At 35.1% G+C, this 15,815-nt stretch overlaps 1 protein-coding gene across 1 annotated transcript in view; it reads right to left on the reverse strand.

Moving 5' to 3' along the window:
- Window positions 1–15,815, reverse strand: part of LOC140150856 (cation-dependent mannose-6-phosphate receptor-like) — a 33,239-nt gene that overhangs the window by 9,917 nt on the left and 7,507 nt on the right. Inside the window, exons 4-7 of the mRNA XM_072173003.1 lie at window positions 7,813–7,897; window positions 5,346–5,440; window positions 3,551–3,677; window positions 2,217–2,307 (exon numbers count right to left, since the gene is read on the reverse strand). Coding sequence (XP_072029104.1) covers window positions 2,248–2,307; window positions 3,551–3,677; window positions 5,346–5,440; window positions 7,813–7,897 — 367 coding nt within the window. The 3' untranslated portion in view covers window positions 2,217–2,247. The remainder of the gene's footprint in view (window positions 1–2,216; window positions 2,308–3,550; window positions 3,678–5,345; window positions 5,441–7,812; window positions 7,898–15,815) is intronic.

A 15,815-nucleotide genomic window follows, 5' to 3' on the forward strand; every position in this document is an offset into this window, starting at 1 on the left:
GCGGGACAATGTTTTGACATGACCCTGTTGAACACTAAACCAGGCATTCTTGCATGTTCTAAATAGTATTATATCATTCATACATAAATTCTAGACAGTTCATTGGTTGATTGCCATTTATCATTTTTACCATCAGCCTCTCTGTGTGATAGTTTTTACCATCATAGTGCTGCGCCGTAGTGCGCCTGCACCAGGCCGTGCGCTGACTCTTGGACTCGCTGATTTAGTTATGGAGTGGACACCAAAATTGCTAAAACATGGTGTTATGTTGATGAAAAAATGTATTCCTTTTCTTAAATAGTATTTTTAAGTAATAGAATTTATGCATGAGTGATATAAAACAAATATTAACTGTCTTAAATTTGTGTCATGGTCGAAATATAATCACTTAGTGAAAGATGTATTGTTCCATTCCACTCGCCATTCCGGCTCGTGGAATGGAACAATCCATCTTTCACCTTGTGATTATATTTTGACTATCACACTCATAGACAGTTAATATTTGTATACTAGTGTATTCCCCAGGTAAAAACATCCTACATGTAGGTTAGACTTGGTACAAGTCTTTCTCAAAGTGGAAAAAGTTTACATTTTCACTCAAAAAACCATTCAAAACATGGTTATATTGCATGGATTAAAAACTATGATCAAAAAGTTTTACCTACAATGTACATGAGAAAAAAATTATTTATTGATGGTTAAAACAGTCAAATACCAAGATAGTTTTAAGGGATTTCCTTCTATTGCAGGACACATTTTATCAAAAAGTCACCCAAAAAAGGATGTCTTCCAATTACGAGAAAAATAGAGTACTTTGTCCTGCTATGACAAGACATCCTGCCTGTAATAGGAGGATGTCCTGCAAAAAGTCTATTCTTCCATACTGAATTATGCAAATTATCATTTGATTTTGGGCCCTTGCCGATAAATGCCTCCATGAGCAACAAACCAAGATGGCGGACTTGTGCCTCAAGGAAGAACTGATGATTAATTGTGTTTTCAACTGATTGACTGTCCCAGGTTAAAGAAGAAATAAAACAAACAAACAAACAAACAAACAAACTTGGCATAGCGTTAATATGTACAATTTTGAGTTGATAATATGTGGGTATAATATCTTTGCAGATTATACTCATGCAATCCGACTTCATTCCTGTATAGTCGTGTGTCCCCATGTTTTGGGTCACAACATTTCATGAGGAATTCATCTGGCCAAAAATTTGGTTATCCTTCAAATAAAACTGCACAGAATTAGTCTAGCACAGAAATCTTGCAATATGTTACTAAGGGCTGGGGTATGAACGTTTGGACAGTATTTATTTTGGGACACTAGAGCACATCAGACATATCGATTGCATTCTGAATATTTGAAGAATGTCATTCTGATATCAAATATTTTGATTTTTGAAATTCGCAATTTAATACACATTTTATGGCAAATCATTAAAATTTATATTTTGATATTTAACAGTACTTGAGTAAACTTTATAAATCTGATGATTTATACTTAAAGTGTATGTAGGTGGGATGAAAAGCCGACGATCAATTGAAAATTTTGACCTTTCAGTATTGAAGATATGGATTTTTTCCCCAAAACACAAAAAAAATATGTCTTTTTGGGAAAAAATCCATATCTTCAATATGAAAGGTCAAAATTTTCAATTGACCATCGGCTTTTCCTCCTGCTACATACACTTTAAGAATATATCATTAGATTTATATAATTTACTTCGAGGACTGTTATATATCAAAATTTGAAAAATATCAAATTTTTATAATTTGTCATAAAATTTGTATTACATTGTGATTTTCAAAAATGAAAATTATTTGATATCAGAAAGACATGCTTCAGTATTCAGAATGCAATTTGATAGGTCTTAGGTGCTCTCATGTCCCACAAAAAATACTGTCGAAACGCAATAAACGCTCATTTTAGATCCCTTAATGTTTAATCTGTATTCACATAAAACGAATTTGTGTTTTCATTGTAGGCCATTTTTTTGTCGTTTTTGTTATTTTATTTAAGATTTAGATCCTCTATATGAAGGATTATACAGCTTTACTCCATAAGCGGCTTAGTTCCTCATGCAATGGAGTCTTTACAATATCTTAAACCAAGTATGCACCAACAATTTGGATTTGCTGATGATCACTGGAATTCTGTTGATAAAGGTAAGGTGAATTTTTCACAGAATAATGATTCAAGCATCACTTACCTCCAAATATTGATTTCATATTTTGTTGCTGTTAAATGGATTCATATGACGAATCAGACTTACAGCAGCTGGCCACAAATACAAATCCATCCTGCAAAGTACAGTGAAATACACAGTAAGTGAACATTAGGTTACTACTGAGAAACAAAGTTTTGATTTTTTAATGGGTCATTCATTTTTATCACTTTTGAACCAAGGATAAGAGGGTTTAAGAGGATGATAAGAGGATGCTAACAATAGAGATTAGTACTATGGAGAAGGAACTTTTTGGTATTTACATACCTTATTCTATATTATTGTAGATCCTGTTCAGAGCAAATACATGTACATGTAGCTTACTGTAAGATGGATGCAGTTTAATTTTTGAACTTTGCTAGTGGTAAACGAGGAAAAGAAAAGATTGAAGGGATCCCTCTCTCTAACCTTCAAAATTAGACCAGGTCTAAAGTTAGACATGGTCTTGTGTATACTGTCATTGCCCCAAAAGCAAAGAATTCCTATTGACTTCACATGCAAAAGTTCCAAGGCCGTTAGCACCTTTATTCAAAAGGCCTTTTGCATGGGGTATTTTTTTACTACAATGACAAAGATGATAGGATCGCCTGTAAACAATCAAAAGCATTATTTTTCTTCAAATCAGCCTAGTATGAACAACTAGATTCTGCGGTTCTCGGCTTGTGCGGTTCTGTTGTTGCGATCATTAAATTACACATATTGGTAGGCCGCTTTTAATTAATAACTTTGAGCCTAAGAGCCATTATAAAAAATTGACCCAGATGACCTTTGACCCCAAGTGAATGATCTCCGCTTGATTTCTACCATGTTTTCCTCCTCCTGTTTATATCCACCAATTTTGAGCCGAATCAGAGCAATTTTAGAGAGAGCAATTTCAGAGACATTTGACCTCAAATGACCTCCACTTGATTTTTAACATGTTCTCCTCCTCATGTTTAGGTCCACCAACTTTGAGCCAAATCAGGGCAATTTCAAAATGTAACCGTTAGATGACCTTTGACCTCAAATGACCTCCACTTGATTTTTAACATGTTCTCCTCCTCATGTTTAGGTCCACCAACTTTGAGCCAAATCAGGGCAATTTCAAAATGTAACCGTTAGATGACCTTTGACCTCAAATGACCTCCACTTGATTTTTAACATGTTCTCCTCCTCATGTTTAGGTCCACCAACTTTGAGCCAAATCAGGGCAATTTCAAAATGTAACCGTTAGATGACCTTTGACCTCAAATGACCTCCACTTGATTTTTAACATGTTTTGCTCCTCTATATGTTTATGTCCAGATCCATTTTAATATATGACACAAATGATGGCTTACCTTAACAAGTAATGGGAATTCTTCCCATAGGCTGACATTTGGTATGACTTCCTTGCCTGATGCTCCTCTGGCATATCTATTAAATATTATACCACCGATTAGGTACACAAAGACTAGTACTACAAATCTGCAAAAAAACCATAAATAAACAACAAATTCCACATTATTTTCTTCAATTTTTTCATAAACATTTTTCTTATTTTCAAGTCTTTTCTGAGACTTGTACTTGGAAGCTATTCATATAAATTTCATGGTGTTGATGTTTTCATCAGGATCATGATGTTCACCGATGCCTTTACATAATGTATGTGTGATTTGCATTAAAAGTAGATATTTATTTTCCCCCAAATATTGTTTGGTGCTTGCTATCTGATATGTCTTCTTTTAATTTCGGGCAGCAGAACAAATGAGGTAAAACTGAGAAAATTGCTATTATCATTCCAGTGCCTAATTAAAGCATTTCAGGCTTAGTCTTTCACATGGTATTTATGTAGGCCTACATCATTGGGTATTACAATCGTGCAAAAAGAAGAAATTGGAAGGCGTCGCTGTGAGAAAATTGAACATTATGGTCCGTATGCACAAAACAAGTTAGACCAGGTCTAACATTAGACCTAGTCTAACTATGGAGGTTGAGAGAGGATATATCTCCTCTTTTCTTTTCCTCCTCTCCCAGCAAAGCTAGCCCAAAAGTTAAACTGCACCCATCTAATATTAGGCTACATGGATTTGCCATTGACATGATCTACAGTAATATAGAATAAGGTATATAAATACCGAAAAGTTCATTCTCCATATATACTCATATCCATAGTTAGACCGAGAAAGCCTTAATGTACGATTTTTTTCAAATTTTAAATTTTTTATTATATACTCAAAATGCTGAAATAATGCTAGTAATAATTATTGGGAAGGGTTTCTGTCCATTTTAAGCTGAAATAATAAGGTAAAGTGAAAGAAACCCTGCTGGTTATTTTGGCCGTTTAACACACAGTTCTATAGGAGGACATAATGTCATTATTCTTTCAACAACTCTTCCTATACCTTTGTACAGGAGCCAACCGTTGTTAATCCGTGATGAATCCACACTTTTACTGTAGCGTATCTAACGAACGCGAAGCGAGACTACGCGTTCGCGAGAGCGCCGTAAAATTCGTCATGCTTGGAACCTTTGTGCGTATGCAAGCTTACAAGTTGAATTCAGTATTTTCAGATAGCGGCTAAATTTTGCTGTTTTATTCTGTAGTTTTATTGATGATATTAACAGAGAAATCATCGAATTTTTTGTAAGGCTTAGTGACAATGATTAACTGACATTTCCCCGTGAAATAATCGTGAATTATACGATCTTTAGCTTCTTTGCGTTGTTGAAAGGGATTCAATCACGTATCACCGTTGTTCATCACCGTTTAACAGCTCCCGTCCGGCGCGTCTGCGTGGTTTACTTCGCTCGGGCAGCTAAAGCTGCCCTCGCGAAGTAAACTACGCAGACGACGCGGCCGCATCGTTGTTAATCCCTAATTGAATTATGACATTATGTCGAACTTTGCTCTGTTGACCTACATACACAACAAATTTGGCCGATTCCATTTAGGTGCAAGTTAATTTGGGACATGTGTAAACATTACAAATATGCCAAAAAATCAGGTTTGAAAAAAAGGAACCAATTTCATATTCTGAGATCGTACATTATGACTTACAAGTTACATGTAGACCTGGTTAACTTGTTTTGTGGATACACACCTTTTTCATGTTTCAGACCTATAGCCACGCGTTGCTGCAACATAATACTTACAGTATACATAAAATAGAACCAAAACTTAGACCCTTCTTGCCACTACCTGCTGGACATCCACCTCTACATGCATGACAGCTGGTAACCTGCAATTTCTGTTGAAGGAAAAAAGAAAGATGTATTAAAAATTAACAGCTCCTCGATCCTTTAGACTACCCACCTTTAAGGGGAGAGTAATGGAAGAGAACAGGGACAGGGGATGTCAGTGTACAGATCAGATCATCTTGTTTAACTGAAGTAAAACATCTTTGGATACTACCAATACTTGATGTACCCATAATGCAGCTAGGACCCAAGTTTGATATGGATTCATTAAAACATAATAATGGTTGCATATTAGGATTTAATCTGCTCATATGAGACCAAATTTTGACCAAAAGTCTAAAATAATGGTATTTTACAAGTTGACCTCAAATGACTTTTGACATCACTATATATGACCTTGAATACCACTTCCAGCTGAGGGTTCCCATAGTGCAGCTATGACCCAAGTTTGGTTGCATTGGGATTCAAACTGTTCATAAAAGACCTAATTTTGACCAAAGGTCTTAAATAATGGTATTTTACAAGTTGACCTCAAATGACCTTCGACCTCAGTAAATGACCTTGAACACCACCAATAGATGATGGTTTCCATAGTGCAGCTGTGACCCAAGTTTGGTTGCACTAGGATTTTAACTGTTCATATATGAGACCTAATTTTTTACCAAAAGTCTTTTAAAAATGGTATTTTACTTAAGTTAACCTCAAATGACCTTTGACCTCAGTATATGACCTCAAACCCCACTCCAAAAAGTATCCAGAGTCTCTGACCATGACCCATCTATCCTGAAAATCTTAAGTCAATCCGCCCATCCATGCCTGAGATACTGCATCCGGAGGGACGGACAGATGGATGGATAATGCAAAAATATTATGCCTTGATTGAGGTGGAAGAATAAAAATCAGTTCTGATAAGTATAAGTTTTTCTGTTAGCTTTTCATTTTTTGGAAATCCACCTCATTTTTTGAAATATTAAAAAAAAACATGAGCGATTTTTGTCACTCTAGTCAGCAAAAAATTGCAAATAATGGCATATATTTTTGTTTAAAAAATATATTTTGGAAAAATGCGAAAACCTTCCCAAGATGCAAAAAGTTTACCTTTTTCCAGTTATCTTGTCACCATCAAAAATTGTGCAATATTGTCAAAAGTGAACTCTGAGAAATCAATCTTTTAGTAAAAAAATGTAAAAAGTATGCACAAAACGTCCACATATCTTAAAACGGTAAGACTTTCATAATTCTTGTGAAAACTGTATCTGATGCATGGTCTTAATTTGCGTATTTTTGCACCAATATGAATCCAAATTGTCTGCGTTTAGTGCACCAAAAATCCAAAATAATTCAACAATCTAAGTTGAATTTCAATTGCAAATCTTTGTTTTGTTCACACAAGTTTGCCGGTGTGATACCAAATGCGTCTTGACTGCATTGGACATTCACACAGGTTTGCCCAGTGTTAAGGGCATTTTGTGATCCACTGCCTCATCCCCCCACTTTTCTCAAAAAAAAGTCGAGAGTTTTTTATATCACTGGAATACTCTGGCTACATAATGTTTATGTACCAAATATTTCTTGCAGATTAATTCGTTTGGCAAAAATATCGCCAAATTTGAATTTCGTTCTGGTATACCTTTAATAAGCAACACAAATCGCGCACATAATCACAATATTTCGTATTCGCACATTCTGGTTACATATTTTCCCCGCCAATTTGCTTTCATGATTTTTAAACAAATAAAATAAATAATCAAGTTATACCCACAAAATCCTACAAATCTTACATGCATGATTCTTCATTTTTGCAGGACTTCCCAGACAAGGTGTAAGTGCGCATGCCATCACCAGCAAGCAATGTATGTACATGTAACCTTCAACGTGTGACGAGAGTAGCACATAATTTTCACACCGTATTGCTAAGTTGTCAACTCCGTACTATGCAGTACAGCTATATATTGATTAGCTCTCAACATAAAGTATTCATGTCTATCAAATGATTGATAAACCAATATACAAACGAGGACACACTTTTAGGCAAAATATTTCGCACAGAAAGTCATTGATCATATTGATTGTCACTAAATGAATCGTCGGTCGCAACACATAGTGGCGTAGAGTGATTTTCCAAAGATTCAGTCACATAGTGGCATATAGCTTTAGAGCTAACTATTATCCTATAACAGTTATTCCTTGTTAAAACTATTAAAGACACAATTTAATAGTTTGAACATTAAACTTTAATTTCAAAATGAATTGGGCCACTGAGAGATAACAGTGGAGAAGTATATAGACCCCGTTACTAGTAGCATATCCTTCCAAAACGGTTTGCTCGGAAACATATTTTGTCCTTCACGTACGCCACTATGTGTTGCGACCGACAGAATGTCACCTACACCTTGTGCGATTTTGAAGTCATACCACTTACATAGTGCTTGTCACTTATCTGTCCATCAACCACATATTTATGAGTATTTGCATCCTTATTACAAAGCAGTTGAACATCTGTTTGCCTGTATAAACATGGAATAAGAATACAAAATATTATTTATAACCGTGACCTTGCCATCCATTGACAAAGTTTTCTTGCTGTGATCAAATTACCTGCTTTGGCTACCAAGAACCACCCACTTTAAGGCCAATTAGAAAACATATTTAGCATAATAGCATGCATGTGTCCCTCACGGACCAACCTGGGCGATGCCCCCCCCCACCCCCCAAATTAGGAAAAGTAGAGCAAAAGTCCCAAAATTTCTGAATTTGAGAGCGTAGCGAGCAATAAAATCGTTTTTTTTACGCTTTTTGGGACAAAAAAGGTCAAAATTTTGGGAAGAAAGTCCACTTTTCACAAAATTGCCCCCCCCCTTGGAAAAAAGTCCATTTTTTCAAAATCAGCACCCCAAATGAAATCCTGCGTGCACGGGTCTGTGTGTATCACATTGCGAATTTCAAATTAGGCCAAAAAAAAAAAAAGGTTTGTCTCACGAACCGCAAGCATAAGTATGTGAAAGCGATACAGCGCGTTTGTCACGCTGCTGACCGCTTTTTTAAAGGTTTTTTTTTTTCCCCCGATTTTTCCGGTTCCCGATAGTTCGACCAACGTAGTAAAAATGAATTCCTCAATGTCAGAAAACCATCGAAAATGTCAGGCAGCGCGTATGCCATTAGTGTTGCAGATAGCCCGTAACCCACACCGTAGCCTCAGTCTCGCTAGTTTCACGCCATCCTTGCAACGGCACGGAGCGTAAAGCCGACGAAGCAAAGTGGATGCAATATAAAAGGACTTAGCCTACGGAGAACTCTGCGACCGAGAGCGGCCATGTTGTTTTCATAAATTTTTGTATTTTTTGTAGCTGTTTTTTAACGAATTTTTTACCATTTATTTCAACATGATTGTTCGTATTCAGTATAGTTAAAACAGGGGGACTGTGCTGAGGAATTGGGCACTGCATCGGTGATCAGCTCTAGGAAGGCAAATAAAATACAGTTACAGAATATTAACATTGTAAATTTGTTGCTTCTCTTTCATTGTAAGACCACTTGTAGTTTTCCAATACCTGTCTTGTGATTTTCATTTGTCTCAGGCTAAAAAAACAAAAAAAAAACAACAACAAAAACGCATTAGCATAGCTTCTAAACCAAAAAAAAAAAAATGGCAAATGTTCGTGAGACAAACCTTTTTTTTTTTTTTTTTTGCCTTATCAAAATCATTTGATATATCAGAAGGACATTCTTCACACTAAGAATGCTACTCGATATGTCTGATGTGCTCTCATGTTCCACAAAAAATAATGTCCAACCCCTAATACCCCATCCTTTAAAGGAAGTGTCCGGAATCACAACATAATGTCTTATACATGTATGTTCGAAAAATAATTATCAAGCACGAATCACATGGTTTTACTTAAAACAAACTCATATTAACCATAAAAACGGAATAAAAACAGCCATCTCTCAATACGCGATATTCAAAATTCCTGAGCCGAAATTGAGCAATGACATCCCAATAATTCAATGAAGCCTGGCGACAAATGAGCACAAATAACCATGACGTCATTGCTCTAGAACATTTCGATGTGGGAATTTTAAATATCGCGTGTTGAGATCGAGATTGCTGTTCATTTTCTTCATTTTTTTGGGTAATATGAGTGTGTTTTAAATAAAACCAAGGGATTCGTGCTTGATAATTATTTTCTAACATATAAGACTTAATGTTGTGATTACCGGACACTTCCTTTAAGGTAGATTGAAATTTATTCTCAAGAATATGAAGCATTTAAAGAGTCAAGATAGTGGGTCCATACAAATAACTACATATGAAAAACATGAAGTTTCATGCTTAGGTCCATGGTAAAGCTATAAGCCTATACTTGACAAATGCATACGCAAATCATGCCAGTGCAGTGCACAGTGTCATCGCCCCGATATCTTCATGGCAGAAATCCCCATGATGGTAGGTTGAATCCACAGCCATGCATGGCCATTTTGTTCCGACCTGTTTAATAGTTTTGAGATGCATAATGGGCCGAGGGACATCCGACTAAGGCTATTGACAATACATGGCGCCTGACCTCTGTAGATGTCAGTGAGCATGGTATACGCCATGAGGTCATCTGCTTTTAGACTGCCTCCACCAGTGGCCTATGCTGCGCTATAGTACTGTGTATCTTCCTTGACCCAAGTGTTTACGAATGAGGGCAGCTGTCTTCTTTTTTTTTCGGCACATATAAAATCTGAATTTTTGTCAGTTTTTGAGTTCAAAACGCATGGTTCTTTCTCAATATGCAAGCTAACGACTATCATATTCTTTCAAGTGCAAGCCTTGAAATTGGCTTCTTTAGAATAAAAAAATTACGGGAGATATTCATCATTTTCTACCCCGGTATCCAAAGATTTATCGTCTGAATATCAAATAGTGCATAGGACAGTACACATGTATCGATCCCAGGTATTGATTTTAGTTTCTCTGCTGTACAATGTAATAATTTACCAGGCGATGTCGGTGTGCAGTGGTCATGTGGCATTAATTGACACATATCATAACAATAGAGAGCATTGCAGACAAAGTGAAAAGTTTAAATGATTCTCAATGATAAAATAAGGATTTGTATTTTTAGGTGTGTTGATGGGATGCAACTAGCTAGCTGAAGTTTGTTTGGCTTATATTAGGCAAAAAACACCCTTAAGACTCATAAGGCCAAGTAACCATGGTAACATGTACAATGTATATCCTCACAGCATGAGTTTGGACTTATTGACACACACAGTAGTAACAAAGATCGAATAATTTTAGCATAATTTTAGTATATTATTTGGGGTTCCCCATTTGGCCAATAGTTTACAGCTACAAAATTGGTCAATCTACCATACAGCTGAGCTGATCGACACCCATCACTGTATTAGATCAGAGCCTGCCCCTCCTAATACACATATTCCCATCAACCCCCATCCCCCAAAAAAAAAAAAAAAAAGAAAGAAAAAAAAAATGCTGACATTTCAGCTCAATTTGAAGCATGAATATATGTACTCCCTATTCCAGATAAAAAACCCTTTAAAAAGGGATGTACCGGGACAGGAATGATTTCATGTGAAGATTATATAACAAAAAGTAGATCACAGTGATTCCTTTACAATGTACCCATTGCCAATAACTCATCCAAGTTTGTGCCATCAATTCACCTACACCTTTTATAACATTCCAGAAATATTTGTTTTATTGTATGCAATTGCTAGAGTTCCAAAATTGAACATTTTTATACTTTCCAATAGTGATCTACATTTGTTACTTATATATTTTTTATAATTAAAGTATGTCTTTCTATACTCAAAACATATACACACAACAACAGCTAATTGTGCTGTGGCAGTAATATAACAAACACAAGCCCAACACAAAATAGGCAAATACTATAAAAAAAATCCCTTTAAAAGGGATGTACCGCAAAAGGATGAATTACATTGAGTAACAACCATTTTCTTTTTTAAAATATAAATATACAGTAAAAATAATTTTTAAGTGTAAAGATTGTGGTTGTTTGAACATTTTGAGCCAAGTTCCATTTGTTGCTATTCTTTCAACATCAGTCTTTACGTTGTTACATAAATTTGAAAAAAGATGGAATAGATTCCAAACATTTGGTACCAAATGTGATCCCATCTACATCCTCAAGAATTTCGGAAGCTAATTCATTGGCGATTTTGCCCAATAGTTTATGTTACACTCTGTTTTGTATTCTCTCTCACACTATACTTACGTCAAAACTGTCTATATATAGTATAATTGTGATTGCACAAATGAAATTTGTAAAAGCAAACAACATTCGCATCTTTTAGTATAGATTAATTCATAACAATCTGGTTTGAAAATTTAAACACACAGAATGTTAAACACTATATCAAGAATAATTATTTTTGGAAAATATAAACAACAAATATATTATAGGCCTACACATACTGAAACCCAATGCTATTGTATTAATTTTGTTTATAGCATGGTTAAAGACTAGTGATATATATGTAGGAACATAATTCGTTACATCTGCACCAAAGCTACATTTTACTGATTTCTGATTTTTCTGTATATCATCATAATGTTATAGACAAAAATATATGAAGTTAATCAACTTATCCAAAAGAAGGTAATTGTTTATCATGTGTGCAAATACATTGTAGCTTTTGATACCAGACTTTTGATTAAGGGCATAACATACACATATTATTATTATCATGTGAAACTCCTAAATGTAGAACCAATTGTCCTGCCAATTATTCTCTATCTCCCACCAACTGCCAATTAATTTTCATGTGTAAGTTTTCTGGAATAGATGTGTAATGACATCAAAACATTTTCATTAACCTATAGCAAGATCGCTGCTAGATAACCTTGACCCTGCTTGAAAAGCACTTTATTCATAAACTATCAAATAGAAAGTTAGAAACAACAACAAACTTGAACCAATTAATAAGTACCGTGGCCAGCTTTGCTGGCCCCGGTACAAAAAATACAGCACTCATTTTTTGGGATTAAAAAAAATATTGTCCTATGGACGCAATAAGTAGACCAAACACAACTATTGCCGGAGCTGGATCTTTACCATCCGAATCTTTTATTTCCTTTCATTTACACAGTTGATCAAGTGTCAACTGTGTTCTTCATACTTAATTCAATATCACCTCAGACAGCTATATCATCTGAGGTTCTTTAATGTATATTATTTCAGATGTATCAGACAGCTACAACATCTGATATCTGATCAAGTGTCAACTGTGTTCTTCATACTTAATTCAATATCACATATCACCTCAGACAGCTATATCATCTGAGGTTCTTTAATGTATATTATTTCAGATGTATCAGACAGCTACAACATCTGATACCTGATCAAGTGTCAACTGTGTTCTTCATACTTAATTCAATATCACATATCACCTCAGACAGCTATATCATCTGAGGTTCTTACATGTATATTACTTCAGATGTATCAGACAGCTACAACATCTGATACCTGTCCCATTCTCCAAACAGCATAATTTGGCTAGGACCTAACAATTACTCATTTTGGGCTATTTCACGTTAAGCGTACACTTACAGTCCCACAGAGGGTCAAAATTAGAAGTCCTTAAATTCATAAAAATTCTATGATTTTTAGAACTTCATGATGTACCAAATTCAATTCCAAAATATCAGAGCGTGGGATCATCAATAATATTGTTAAATTCATCACTAAAGTTTCAATGGGAAAATGCATGGCGTCTGGAGAGGACATTTTGTTTAACAAAACAACATTAACCACTTCAGCGCTATGTAGTTCAAATAATGTATGGGTTAAAATTATTTGCATTTGTTTACATTGTTCATCAGATGATAATACACATTTTTTAATCATTCTACATGACATTTTTTGTTTTAAAATTAAAGTGCCGGCTTCTGCAAATCCAGAAGCAAGTTAAACGATTGTTGAAAAAACATGAAACTCTTACTTTATTATAACAGTATATCCTCTTGTGTATCATTTTTCTTATCATAAATGTTAGTTCTGATGTGTTTTAATTAAATATTGTCAAGTTCCCATATTTTTCAGTAGAACTTGTGTTTTCTGTGCTTTCCAACGTATGGAGAGGACATTTTGTTTAACAATCAGTTTTTCACTTTTTTTCACTGATATTCAAGCAGCATACTTATCTTCATCAGTCTAAAAGTTTTCATCAGATGTTATTACACACAAATACTGCTGGAAAAGAATACCATCTCTTGTATTTTACTTTTAATGCAGGCTCCTGTAAATCCAGACACAGGTCACAGCTATTTGGTGAGGCATGAAATCCACACTTTCACCATCAAAACATATCTTGAAAATAGATGTTTCTGACTACAAATGTTCACTTTAGATGTGTTGTCAATATGATATCTAGATGAAACATTCACTTGAAATAAAAGTACATGCTTTTTGTGAGCTGTTACGGACCACAGTTTTTGTTTGTTCTGGAGACGACATTCTGTTTAACAACATGATATCATCAGATATTGGCTACTTTGAGTATTGTGATTAAAAACTAATGCCTTGTCTTGTTAGAGGGAAGGAGAAGGTTAATTTTGTTGAAATAAAGTGAAACATTTACCCTTGATTTTGTGTCAATTGCCGATTTACCCCTGTTCTGGAGAGGACACACTTTTAACGCGGAATCAAGACACCAAAACTGGCAGGTTGTGATATTTTATACAAATATCCTCAGAACTAATTGTCCTGTTTTATGATTGGGGAACACCCTGAAGATTCTACAGATGCAAGTTTTGGCAGGAACTACCAATTAAGTTTCAATTTTGATAGTACTTGTTTTGGAGAGGACATCGCATTTTTTGTTTAACGCAGAATCTACATAATTACAAAAATGGTCATAATTTTCGCAATACTGGACCAATTTATGCCAAATAACTTGCATTGCATTGTGTATGCTTCATACTTTGTTACCAAAGCAATAGCTACAAAGGAGGCTTATTTATATTCCTAAGAAATCATTCACAAGTCATTCAAAATATGAAGTGGGACTCCAGAAATGTGTTGAAAATGCATGTAAATGCAAAAATCTGATATAAAAAGTTGTCAGAATTTCATGAAAATGCTCCTGTAGCTTCTCCTCCATAACACCCATCTAATAAAATCACCCACATTATATAATGCTCCAAATTCAGGTAACCAGAAATGCTGCAGCACCATTTAGAAAAGTGCACACTTAACGTGAAATAGCCCTTTAAGCAATGGATATTCAATTAATTATTGCATCATACAGCTACATCAATTATTACTCATATCCGAATTGGGACAACCCAATTCAATATCCAAACAGCTTAATTTGGAACGGACATTAAATATAAAACAATTACTCATTTTCCGAATTAGGACAACCCAATTCAATTTCCAAACAGCCTAATTTGGAACGGACAATTAAATATAAAACAATCACTCATTTCCGAATTAGGACAACCCAATTCAATTTCCAAACAGCCTAATTTGAAACGGGCATTTAACTAACTATCCAGTTAACCTTTTGTCATGAAGTGGGATGACCCAAATCAATTTCCAAACAGCCTAATTTGGAATGGACATTAATTATTAAGTATGAGAAAACATTCCTAATGACTCGCCCAAATGCAGCAATTTATCTCCATTTTGATTCATATATTGGACAAAATGGTAAAAAGCAAAAGAAACAACGCCATTTAATATCATATTTTTCATAAAGGGAGTGGTGGGTGGGTTTTAAAATTTTCCTGACCTCTTCGGATGGTATCAAAACAGCTTATGAATTTTCCTGGCAATAATTTCTGAGAAAACAGCCACGCCCCAGAACTGCTGCCTGTGATTGGCTACTGGCACGCCGACTCGTATTCGACACAGGGCATGGATGCACAACAGGTGTCGGCCTGATGTCACAACACGCATGGCTCCACCTTTTATTGATCTACAGGACAATGAAACCCTTTTCAACAAAAACCAGGGCTTATTACGCCAATGACAATTTTGGTTTTGATTGAAGTTTGCTCAATCAAAACCCGATTATCAAGTTCTGCCAAATGAAACACATCTCAATCCTAATCCTTTAGTTAGTCCTAACTGGCAATAAAAGAAAAAATTCACTATTTTACTAATTTCTTGAAAAAAGAGCCAAAAACATGCATTTTCGGCATATTTTCTGACAATCGAGTCACAAAAATCAAAGACTTGGAACAAGTCTAAGCATTCAAAATCTTGAGTACATGTATATGCCAAAATGTTGCTATAATTTTCACATTTTTGTGTTCTCTAGATAATGATATTATCGGTTATCAGAATGAAACAGTTCTTTTCCAAAAATTAGACTGCATAAACTGAAATTAGTCTTGGTACAAGTCTTTGGGCTTGATTGTCACAGCATACGAAAAACACCCTAAAA

The sequence above is a fragment of the Amphiura filiformis genome, chromosome 4 (genome assembly GCF_039555335.1).
Source record: "Amphiura filiformis chromosome 4, Afil_fr2py, whole genome shotgun sequence".
NCBI classification, from domain to species: Eukaryota; Metazoa; Echinodermata; class Ophiuroidea; order Amphilepidida; family Amphiuridae; genus Amphiura; species Amphiura filiformis.